The 12,244-nt window shown below is 35.2% G+C and overlaps 1 protein-coding gene across 3 annotated transcripts in view; it reads left to right on the top strand.

The window, feature by feature from the left end:
- Positions 1 to 10,896, top strand: part of ZFR (zinc finger RNA binding protein) — a 44,004-nt gene extending 33,108 nt beyond the window's left edge. For 2 of the 3 annotated variants that reach the window (XM_040541181.1, XM_040541180.1), the window contains exons 16-20: positions 2,764 to 2,861; positions 3,683 to 3,778; positions 7,585 to 7,696; positions 7,802 to 7,899; positions 8,484 to 10,896. In XM_040541181.1, coding sequence (XP_040397115.1) covers positions 2,764 to 2,861; positions 3,683 to 3,778; positions 7,585 to 7,696; positions 7,802 to 7,899; positions 8,484 to 8,663 — 584 coding nt within the window. In that variant the 3' untranslated portion in view covers positions 8,664 to 10,896. Of the gene's footprint in view, positions 1 to 2,763; positions 2,862 to 3,682; positions 3,779 to 7,584; positions 7,697 to 7,801; positions 7,900 to 8,483 lie in introns of those variants that run through there. The other variant, XR_005815294.1, reaches the window with a different exon arrangement.
- The last annotated feature ends 1,348 nt before the right edge of the window (positions 10,897 to 12,244 follow it).

Here is a 12,244-nt window from a genome sequence, read left to right as displayed (position 1 = left end):
TTCCTTCAGCAAACAAAGTGTACATATTTATAAACGCATATGTGTGTGCGCGTGTGTTTTTTTCCATCCTTAGCTAACAGCCCCGGTCCAAAGCCTTCTAGCAGAGGGACTTGATTCCTGTCAGGGGTTGCTGCCAAGACATCGGAAGGATTTTTGACCAAGGTTTTCTAAAGCTCAGTGTCACACCTGCCATACATTATAAAGGAGGGGGTTTGGATGCATAGTCCTAGCATCTCCTGTTACTTTGTGTTTGGCTTTTTTTTTTTCTTTTTCGTCTTTGTCTCTCTCTTAGAGTTAAGCAGTGTTCACACTAGTTTTGAAATAGTTGACTGGGTAATATGTATTTCACGTAACAAAACTTAACAAAATTGATATACCTGTTAACTTTTAATGAAGAAGTAGTGTGGACACGGCATGTCTAACTGAAGATTAACCCCTTATATTTAGGCTAGTAATAAATATGTAGGGTGAGAATTCATGCTTGTGTTTTGTAAATTAATTCAGTTTTGTGTGTTAGCTTAACAGGGTGGTAGGTTAGGAGTCTGAATTTAGTTAAATAGTCTTTAAGGGGTTAATCCTAAAATGTGAAACAGATGCAAAAATCCACAGATTAAATATTACAAGAGTTCCCTTATTTTTTTTAAGTCAACATATTCTCAGTTCAATAAGTGCCTCGGCAACTTCTGACTTTCACAGTCTTTTTAAGTTTCAAGGGTATTCATATGATTTCTATTACTAGAGGAACACTGTAGATTGACATTTCCAGCACTAAGTGCACTTCTGTGTGCTTACAATGTAACAATTTTTGATAAAATTATTTTCCAAATTGAAGTTTTAGAGAGCTAGAATTCAAGTAATCAGAGTTTCAAATTACGTAGTGAATTACTGTGCTTGAAATTTGCAGTGTTACCTATTTGCATATTAGTTTTATAAGAATGTAAATAATTGACTCTTTAGGCTACTAGAACAAACAAACCCATATTTTGTTTTAAAATTCTCAACTTTACTTTTCCTTTTTTTTCCTGCTGTGGGTTTTCTCTGGGTGTACCCCTTGTCTCTAATATCTAAGTTGTACCTATTTCATCTATTATCTTACCTGAAACCTTTCTTGTGTAGGTTTGGGTTGGTTTCTTTTTGTTTTGTTCCTTTTTTTTTTTTGTTTGGACTTTTTTGATTTTGTTTTAAATGACAGTCTAATTGTCTTCATTTGCTCTGTAAATGCTTTTGTTAGTTTCGTATTTCCACTTTAACATGTGGTCCATAAGTTGAGTATCTGTGAGAGAAGATAACCTTGTTTTTCTCAACTTGGTTCTTACTTTAAAATCCTTCTCTTTTTAACCCTGTGCAGAGCAATAAGAATAACATACAAAAATGCCTAAATCCGAATGTAGTACCTTAGATTAAATTCAGTTATAATATTGGAAAGTTGTAGCACCATGCTCGTTTACAGCTTTTTTGCTCTGTGTAGTAAAGAATCCTGCTGTTCGTTATGTATTTGTTTATGTGGCAGCTTCAGAGCTGTCTCTGCAGCATCCCTAGAATTTTCTCCATGTTGGGCTGTTTCATAAGTCTCTCTGTTTTTTTAATTCAATTCTCTGACTTACCTAAAGTTATATCTTGCTGCAGTAAACCATATAGTTTCACACAGTCCGTTCCTGTGAAATGAGTGCCATTGAGAGAGGGCTTTTTGTTTCTTCTTATCCGGTATATTACCAGTCATGCTACCATTTTTTGTTGTTGTTGTTACTAGTCACAATAACCATTTTCATAAATAATAAAATAAAAAAATTACGTGCATCATATGCTTATAATTTTAAGTAACCTGAATATACCATTTCAGATTGGTCAGTGTGGTTCCTGTTGTTGATTAAACCAGTTCCAAAATGGCCTTATGGTCTACTCTATTTAGGTAACAAAGCAGTCAGCTTGGTAACTTAATTAAACCCTTTTCTAAATATTTAATATACAAGATCTTCAACATTTTCTTTCAGACATTCTGCTTTTGTTTTTTAAACTATTCCTTACTTTTCTTATTTCCTGCTGTATCTTAATTAAAGCAGTCCCCTTTCAGATCTTTCTTTACATCCGAAGTTATATTGGAGCACATGTATTATGGGTTGAAGAATTTAAATGAGTAAGAGAGGTTAGGTACTAGAAGGTAGTGGAACTCTGTAATATTGAAGAGCATTTCAGATTCCTTTAATTAGCTTTTAAAGCAAAAATCATTTCATACCAAGGTTAAGGTATAATAAAAATAACATCACTACTAAACGTCTAGTGCTTTTGAGATGTGTTATAATTCTTTTGAGGACTAGGTCCCAAATAACAGATGACAGTTAAAACATACAAGAAACTGAGATTAAATGTTACTACTTGGTTAAAGTGGATTTTTGTGTTCCTTCTGTCTTGTGTGTTCTCTGTGCTGGTGCACTGTGTCCAACCATCCTTCCTTCAGTATTTAATTTTAGGGGATACGTATTTTTCCAGTGGTAGCTTAAATAAAGAAGTGCTAAGCATTGCGTAATCTGCAATGCGTTTGAAAATAACCTGAGAGCTAAATGAAGTTTATTATGCTCTTGATCTTCATGCTGGGTTGGTGCCCTAATCCTAATTGAATACCTTTTATGGAACATTTACACTTGTTTTTCAAGGGTTTAAACTTCAAATGGCATGTGTGACATTGAAGCTACTTTAAGGAAGTGTCTTGCTCACCTGGTCAAACACCCATTCCTCACTGCATTTTGCCAATTCAATCCATTTTAGATGTAACCTCGGGTATGGTGAAAGACCCACCGGACGTCTTGGACAGGCAAAAATGCCTTGACGCTCTGGCTGCTCTACGCCACGCTAAGTGGTTCCAGGTTCGGAACATCATTTTACTTTCTTCTTGTAGCCTTATGAGAGATTAGTTCAGTTGCGATATAAATGTTTAATTGTGTGAAAACACTCAGCGTTGTTCATGCTAATAATACTTACTATTTTTCTGGTCCCTAAATTTAAATGTAGAAAGTTGAGTATGGAGGAACTGCTTTATGCAGTTATTGCTCATTTGACATGATTTTTTTTTCTGGTCATTGAGAAGGCGATGTTGAAAGTTTGACTCGCTTGGGGTGATCATATGTTGTATATTTGTTATATATTCCATAAGGCTGCAGAGTAACTTTGCTTTAAATAATGGAATATGTGTTTAAAGCTTTGTGTTTAGATTTAAGACTTTTTTTTCCTATTTCTTTCAGTGCATTAAGTGTAGGGAATGAAAGGTGAGAAGCAACTGTTTGGTTTAGTGACTTTGCATTCTGGCAAAGGCACAATAAAGAAACCAAACAGATTCCCTTGACCTTTCAGTCTCTATACCGACTTCTTAGACCTTTACTTTATCCTTTTTATTTCTAATTTAGAAAGATACTGTATTTATTGTTACAAGTGAACATAGGTCAAAGTGTACAGGGGATCAAGAAATGTTATTCTTGTATAACCTGTGCACTTTGACTTTTACAAGCTTAAATTACTAACCCTGTATAAAATACTGCTGTAAATGGCAGCTCATGGAATAAACTTGTAGAATGATTTGTTTCAATCTTGTATCTGAGCTTCCATTGAACAGTGGTGTTTTAGTCTTTCAACAAGGCCTATTTGCTGTAGGTTCTGGGATTGATTAATTTGATTTTGTATTGCTCTCAAGGCTAGAGCTAATGGTCTGCAGTCCTGTGTGATTATCATACGTATTCTTCGTGACCTCTGTCAGCGTGTTCCAACTTGGTCTGATTTTCCAAGCTGGGTGAGTAATACTCTTCCTGAATGAGTCTTTTCAATGCACATGGTGCTACAAGTAGGGCACTGGAAAGTGTTACTGCAGTTAAGTGTAGACCTCTTCAAAAAGTAGTATGGTTTTTGTGCTTGTATTTACAGGGAATATAAAGAGTGCCTCTAAAAACTTAATTTTCTGAAGTTTAGTCATTTGGAGCTGGAATTTTTCCAAAGGAATTTTCTTGTTCTTTGGAATTCTTTGTGCTTAGCATCCTTTTTCTAGATTATAGGTGTTGTTTGTTTATTTTAACTGTATATAAAGAAGTCTGTTTGGTTGGTTGGTTGGTTTGTTTTGTTTTGTTTTGTTTTGTTTTACCACCCAGTGGTGGTTAGAAATTCCTTGGGTTTTAACTGAAACTGATTTAAAGTCATGTCAGCTATGCCCAGGTACCTCTGTGATAACAGAAAGGTCACTTTAAAGAACAAATCACAGTAATTCCTTTGATTGTTAATGTGACCCTTCTCCAAGATGAAATACCACAGTACTAGTCAGTGAATGTGTCAAAATTAGCATCGTTAATCATTGTCACTTAGAAAAAGATCTCTAGGTTGAAACCATTTACTTTTGATAATTCCTGCAGCTGAGCATTCTTGTAGCATTGCTTATGCATTGATTATTTTAAAAGATGCTCTACAGGAGTGCAATTTGTTTTCCAGTCTATGGACCAGCCAAAATTAATCTGAAAGAAAATTTCTGAAATGTATGTAGGTAAACTGACTGTTTTGTTTCACAAACCAAATCGTGTTGCATTATACTGCTTCCCAATATAAACTTTTCAGTTTTCACAAGAAGAGCACTAACATCGACAAGAGAGTTTCAGTGGTTGGCATTCTTTGCATGAGAAATGTGTTAGACTTGCAGACAATTCTATTAAATTAATTCTGATAGTGTTGATTGTTTCTGGGAAAATGTAGAAAAAGTTACATATGTTTTTTAAGTGTAAGTAATAATATATAGATATCCAGCCAGTTTCTGTGCTACGTGTCTGAAAGATACACTGTATAAATACAGCATAAAAAAGCTAGAAAATTATGTAACTGTCCTCCTAATTATCACTGTGATGCTGAGTTGCCAAAGAATAAATCCTGGTGTGCCTGCAGAAAAGCACCCTTACAGCTGTTGCAACACGCGTGAAGGTGAAGAACAAGGAATGTTGTTTCTTCTTTGTCACGTTGTCTGTTCTAAGGCACATCTAAAAGGAAGAGATGTGTGTGTGAAGCCTAGCTGCATCTTAATTCTCTACAAGAGTGTTCCCTGGTTTTCTGAATTGATTTTTGACAATGCTGGGATGCATTGTCAAAATGTCGGTGATGTGGACCAGCACTGAAGTCTGTGTAGTCAGTAATTGCTCTAGCCTATTGGCAAAGTCTTACTGACAAAGCAGTTACAGAATGAAAAATTGTGATTTTAAATATCTGTAATTTCTGCTGGTTACAGGTGGAATTTCACAGATCGAAGAAACATACATATTTTTCTGAATACAGAACTTGTCCTGATGTGTGTGCTAGAAGCCTGTTACAAGTTAAGGAGTTTTTCAAAAAGAGCCTAAGTGTTCCTAATAATAGAAAATCTTAGGAAGTTTAAACACAGACATTTGTAGTACCCTCCTTATTTACCTAAAAATAAAAACCAAATTGGAAGAATTTTGTCAATTTCCTACAAGTTAGAAGGAATGACTGTTCAAGGTTGATTTTACAGACTTGAAATCCAGGACCTCACATGCACACGAACACTAGGGCATTGTCCTGAGCTTTTTGGTTGCAAAACAATGAATAAATGCAAAAACGTGTTTTTGTTGTTGTTGTTGTTTTGGTTTTTTTGGTTTTTTTTTAATTTACTGATGTGTTTTGCTTCATACCTGAAAACAGCTAAGTTACTGTTGATAGAACTCCAAAGCTCGGTCCTGAGTGATATAGTGGAACTATGGAAATGCCTCGCTCAGGAATTGAAATTTATCAGTTAAATGGAGCTAAAATGGAAAGGAATGAACACCCTTAATGAAGAATTGTAATCAACACTGACTATAATTAGTTGCATGCATCAGAATATGCATTTACCCTTAGAAAGTGAAAATAAAAGGCAACATTTGAAACAGTGTAAACTCAGAGGAAGGGAAAAAAAAAAGACATTGTTTGAAAATGATACTTGCAAATGAAGTGGTACTGAAACATCTGTTCAGTGCTGGAAAAGCTAAGGAAAGCTATTCCTTACTATTGCAAATCTTTTTAACAGTTTTCTGAAAAAAAAGCCTGTAATAAAAAGAAGCAATGGAAATGGTCACAGAGGAAAAAAAAAAGAGTATTTAAAATACACCTTTTAAAACAATCATTTAAACAATTTTTGATGTGTAAATTTTTGAAAATCTGTTGATCAATAAGATTTTTTTAAACTTGTTTAACATTTGAGTTAGTGTTAGCCTACATCCAGAAGAAGATATGCTGTGAACTTCAGTTTTGTTAAACTGAGGAATTAGTAGCAATTTAGATTAAACTTAAAAAGATCATTAAACTTAAAAAGACCATTAAAAAGACCATTATTTTTTTTTAATGATTTGAGTTTCTGTGTTCTTATAGGAAAAAAAATAAATTTTTGTCATATTCTGTTACTCTCATTAGATACATTGTGTGCTGTTTATTCATCTGGCTGCCAGGTTTAGATAACCCATCATTTTTCAAGCGTTCTCAAAAAATTGTTGGACAAATAGGCTACGTGCATATGTACTTTACTACTGTATAAATTTCTAAAAGACTTTTGGGCAATCTGTGATGAGAAGAGGCATGTCCACATTGGTACGCAATGTTAATCTTGCACCAGCTTTCTTTTATTCACTTTTACAAAATATGCATTTTTTTTTTCTATTTTAACTGAAATTGCTCTGTGATGTGTTATGTTCTTCAAAATTTCTACATCAAAAGTTGTTGAGTGAACCTAATAAGGCTCAACAAGTCCAAGTGCAGGGTGCTGCACCTGGGTCAGGGCAATCCCAGACATGAGAACAGACTGGGAGAAGAACCCACTGAGAGCAGCCCTACAGAGAAGGACTTGGGGGCTCTGGTGGACAAAAGCTCGACATGAGCCAGCAGTGTGTGCCTGCAGCCCAGAAGGCCAACTGCGTCCTGGGCTGCACCAACAGAGGGGTGGGCAGCAGGTGGAGGGAGGGGATTGTGCCCCTCTGCTCTGCCATTGTGAGGCCCCACCTGGAGTGCTGCGTCCAGGGCTGGGGCCCCCAGCATGAGAAGGACATGGGGCTGTTAGAGCAGGTCCAGAGGAGGGCCGTGAGGATGCTCAGAGGGCTTGAGTATCTCTTCTGTGAAGAAAGGCTGAGAGAGCTGGGGGTGTTCAACCTAAAGAAGAGAAGGCTTCAGAGTGACCTTATTGCAGCTTTTCAGTACTTAAAAGGGGCTTACAAAAAAGGTAGCAACTTTTTGCTCAGTCAGATAATGACAGGACAAAGGGAATGGTTTTAAACTAAAGAGGGGAGATTTAGATTAGAGGTCAGGAGGAAATTCTTCACTCACAGGGAGGTGAAGCACTGGAACAGGTTGGCCAGAGAGGCTGTGGATGGCCCATCCCTGGAAGTGTTCAAGACCAGGTTGGACAAGGCCCTGAGCAACCTGATCTAGTGGGTGGCATTCCTGCCCATGGCAGGGTGGTAGCAAGTAAATGATCCTTCCAACGCAAGCCATTCTATGAAAACTTCTGTATAGAACAAGAGTAGCAGCTTTTTTTCTGTTTCAATCAGTCTTCATTAGCTGGTTTTCTTATTGTTGTTACAGGCTATGGAGTTGCTTGTAGAAAAAGCAATCAGCAGTGCTACTGGACCACAGAGTCCTGGGGATGCACTTAGAAGAGTTTTTGAGTGTATATCTTCAGGAATCATCCTTAAAGGCAAGTTGAATTTGATCAATGTACTTAATACTGAAGTAATATAAAATATATAGTCTTGGTCAAAATAAGGTAGAGATGTGCTACTAATAAGCCTAACCATTCTAGGTGGCCCTGGCCTTCTGGACCCTTGTGAAAAAGACCCTTTTGATACACTTGCTGTAATGACAGATCAGCAACGAGAAGATATTACTTCAAGTGCACAGGTAAGGGAAAGCATGTGTGACATTACTAAAAATGAAGGCATTTGTTGTTTGTTTTTGAATGAGGCTATGTGTACATGAATTTTCCTTTCTTATAAGAACATAGTCCAGTGTTTTAGATGATGATCCTGAAGCTAGGCAATGAAAATGTCACAGGAGAGGATGCGGAGCAGTATTGTGTTTTGCACTAAAGTAAATGTGACAAGTTTGGAGCGCTCCTTTCTATATATGACCATAAGGATGCTCTGTCTGCAGCAGTATTCAGTTAGATTTAAAATGATGTTGGAACTTAAGATCATATAAATAATTTTGTTTAAATTTAAATATTTATCCGTTTATAGTAATGACCACTCACACTTAGAGCTGAATAGCTCACTGACTATGTTGAAGTTGAGATGCTGGATTTTGTACAGAGGCAACAAATGTGATGTGCATATATTAATTACTCTGTTGACATTGTGGGAAGCAAAAGGATGATAGTGAGAGCTAAGGATGATATTATCTTACAGTTTCTTCATTGTTTGACAAAGTACTCAAAACTGACATCTATTTATAACTGAAATGTCCTCTTTCTATCCTTTTTGTAGTTTGCATTGAGACTCCTTGCATTCCGTCAGATACACAAAGTTTTAGGAATGGATCCATTACCGCAGATGAATCAACGCTTCAACATCCATAACAATCGTAAAAGGAGAAGGGACAGTGATGGGGTTGATGGATTTGAAGCAGAGGGAAAAAAAGACAAAAAAGATTATGATAACTTTTAAAAAAAGTTTGTCATTTTATTCTAGGATTGAAGGTGATAAAAAGTCCATTTGTTGCCTTGCTTTTACTTCATTCATAATAATGTCTGTTTAAAACATCCAAAACCACCTCGGGAATTAGATTTGGAAGAGAACAACGTAGCTCTTCTGTGAGGTTCTGAACATTGTAATGGATGTGCCGTATCAGACAAATTATGGATGGAAAGACTACAAATGGAAACTCTGTCATTGGGGAAAAAAATAGTTTGAGGTTTTTACCCTCATTGCGTTTTCTTTAAATGTGTTGCTAACTTCAGTAAATTTTCTTTTTTTGTCCTTTTTTTTTATTAACAAGTGCGTTGTCTTATCTCAACTGTATTTAATGCAGCGTTTGTGCTTCTGTTGGTATGTGTATTTTGACATTTTATTTAGAAGTTTTTTTGTTTGCCCTTGACACTAGTTGTATAAGTTACTTTGTGTTAGATAGTATAAACTGTTCCTCTCCCCATTAATATTTCACATAACTTTTTTTTTTGTAAAGTGAGACTGCAGGATTGGTTTTTTTTCCTAAATGTGAAGGGGTTACAACACAATTATCCTGCCATTTGAGTGCTCAGAATTAAATGTTTTTGCCAATCTTGTGGCATTTGTCTTCTTAGTGTGATATAACAGTGTAATTAAGACAAATTTGTGTTAATCTAATCAAGTTTGCCGTTAGTTGTGCATTAGCAGTATAAAAGCTAATATATACAGTATGGTCTTGCAACAGTTTTAAAGCAGCTGCATAATTGATCAAAGTTTTGCATGATGTTTTTGTTTTTGATAGAAGGGCTTTTAAAACTATAATTTTAGATTAAATGCGTAGTTCTTCGTATGATTGACTTTGTGACATAGCAAGGCCAAAAAATAACTTTCTGAATTTCTTTTCTCAACATATGAGCAGAAGCGGGCATTTCCCATTTGGACAAAGTTAGTCATTCTTTTCAAACAACTTTGTCAATATGATATTAATGCCTCTCAGCCCTTAAAAAATAAATGTTTGTCATATCAGTGCCTGTGAGGTTATTCCTTATAGCTATTCCTGTATAAAATTTCTGTGATTTTTTTCAATAATTCAAATTTTAAAAGTGAAGTATTACTAAGTGAAGGTTATCAAAGTAAAAACCCAGAAAATTATTTGATGTGGCCATAGTGTATGCTTATGTCTCTTTCAAAAAGCTAAATATAGCAGTGGTGTAAGTAAAGTTACATCATACTGTTGATGTATGCTCTGGTACACAGGTGTGATTTGTTGTCACAGCACTACAGTGGAATACTCGAATAAAAACTAAAATTTATTAAATGACTTAAATTCATTATACACTGGAAACTGAAGTTTCAATTACTCTGTTCAATGTGTATTATGCTTTGTTGCAAACCCATAAAACACACAGATAACATAGACTAACATTCCGGTATCTAATCACTGGCTGTATGAGAGTATCAGGCATCACAAATATCATTTGTTGTTTCTGATACAGTTTATTAAAAAAAAAAAACATTTTGTTCCAGTTTGTGGTTGAATTTATCTTTGACCTTTTTAAATAAAATAAGTTTTGGAGTAGGGGGATACTTTTGTCTTGCAACACCCACTGCTAACAGCATGGGTCTATGGAATGCAAATAAAATATTTTAGAAAATAGAAGCAGTCTTAAAGAAAAATGTTAATACAGTGTTCTTCAAGTATCAGAGTGCAATTTTAAAAGGAGTGAGTATTAGTGGTGAGCAAATAAAGAGAAAACATTCTCATTGTAAGAAAGATTTCTTAAATAATTTCAGTATCAGAAATACAGTAATTAGTGTGTGCTTTAAAATTCCTTTTAAAAAAAAAAAATTACACTAGTTTCTGTTGTCCAACCTTGAGGCGTAACTTCCAAGTATGTGCTTGTTCTTAGTCTTTTTTTTTTTCTTTTTTTTTTTAAGAGGAGGATGTCTTGGTGCCATGGTGTCTAGTTAGCCATTACTATTTATTTTGAAAGCTACAGGTGCTATTCGTGTGGCTAGTTCAACTCCATACCAAAGTTTCTTTCCTCATAAAGCTAAAACTTGTCTATTCAGGCATGGGACCCTCAACTTTAGGATTAAAAAGGTCAAAGATGTATTTTGGATTTCCTGTATTTTTGTTCTGCTGGCTTTTATCTCTTAACCAGTTTCTGGATCTTTTGAAATATTGTATACTTAAAGTGATTCCACATTAAATATGAAGCTGTGACCATGATTTTTGCGCTGTGTGGTGAAGAGTGAATTTCGTTTTTTTGCTGTTTTTCCTCCCCATTTTAATGGGCTTTTTTAACTAGGTAACTCCTGGCTCTGGCAAAACTAAGAATGGAAAAACAACATTTTAAAATGTACAGAGATAGTTTTGACTTCTAAGTATTACATTGTGTGCTTAGGGAGACAAAACTTCCATTCTCTTTCTTTCTTTTCTCTGAAGGCTGTAAGCCAAAGAGTTTTCTAGCCAAAAAGGCTACAAATTAAATTTCTTCTGATAGATTATTTTGTAAATCTTCTAAAGAGTTTTTCATTATTTTTTATTCAGCGTGGGATTTCTCAGACCTTTTCAAATGAAACGGAAAACAAATCTTCTGGGGGTGGGGAAGAAATCCAAGGAGTGTCATCTGTAGTATAGTGTTACCACAAAGGTTCTCACAACCAAATAAAAATCAGGCTTAATTCTGTAAGTAGCTGTTAATTTATATTCACCCATTTTGTACCATTTTCTCATTTGGATTTATGAAAATTGCAATTGTACATATATGTTCGTAGTACTGTTTCCAGTTGTTCATTGGACTGCTTTCTGATGTTTACCTTCTGCATTTTAAGAAATGCTACCCTAATAATACTTGGCAAGTTTAAAGTTACTAGCAGGGTAGTGTTCATGATTTTTCATAGCTACCAGATTGGCAGCAGGGGACTTTTATCCTACACAGTGCGTACTTTCCCACTTAATGTTGCCTTAACATAACAGCATTAGAAATGGTCATCTAATTAATACAATTATTTTCTTAAACTGCTTTGCAAATCCATGTCTATTAATATTTATTCTGAAGCCAGTGAATAATTGAAGGACAGTTTAAAGCCTGACAGCTTTTAGAGGCTCAGCGTAGCTTACATGTATTCAAGTACATTCTACATCAATCCTATTTCAAGTTGATGTCCTAAAATCCAAAGACACATAGAAGGTATCAAGAAATATCTGTTAATTTTTGAAGTTTCCTACATTTGAAAATGTTAAGTTTGCAGAATGGAGTAGCTGACAAAGAGAAAATAAATCACTTATTCTACAGCAGAAGGTTACTTCATCATTAAAAAGGAGATTAGAAGTCTTGTTTCTACATGATTCATAAATGTTGCTCCTTACAAAAGCCTTTTTTCTTTCCTCTTCTGCATACTGTGTCATGTTTACATCAATTGTATGCATATGATTAGGAAGCTCTGTCCAGAATATGAGATACCTTTGTCACAGATTTAACTGCAGGCATATGTTTAGAGTTATCAGTAATTTGCTGGTTGTGCAAGTTAACGGTTTGCTATTAGGACAGGAAGCTGAGCTGTATTGCTGACAG

Source organism: Cygnus olor, chromosome Z (assembly GCF_009769625.2).
Source record: "Cygnus olor isolate bCygOlo1 chromosome Z, bCygOlo1.pri.v2, whole genome shotgun sequence".
In the NCBI taxonomy this organism is placed as follows: Eukaryota; Metazoa; Chordata; class Aves; order Anseriformes; family Anatidae; genus Cygnus; species Cygnus olor.
This window is presented reverse-complemented; position numbering and strand designations above follow the sequence as displayed.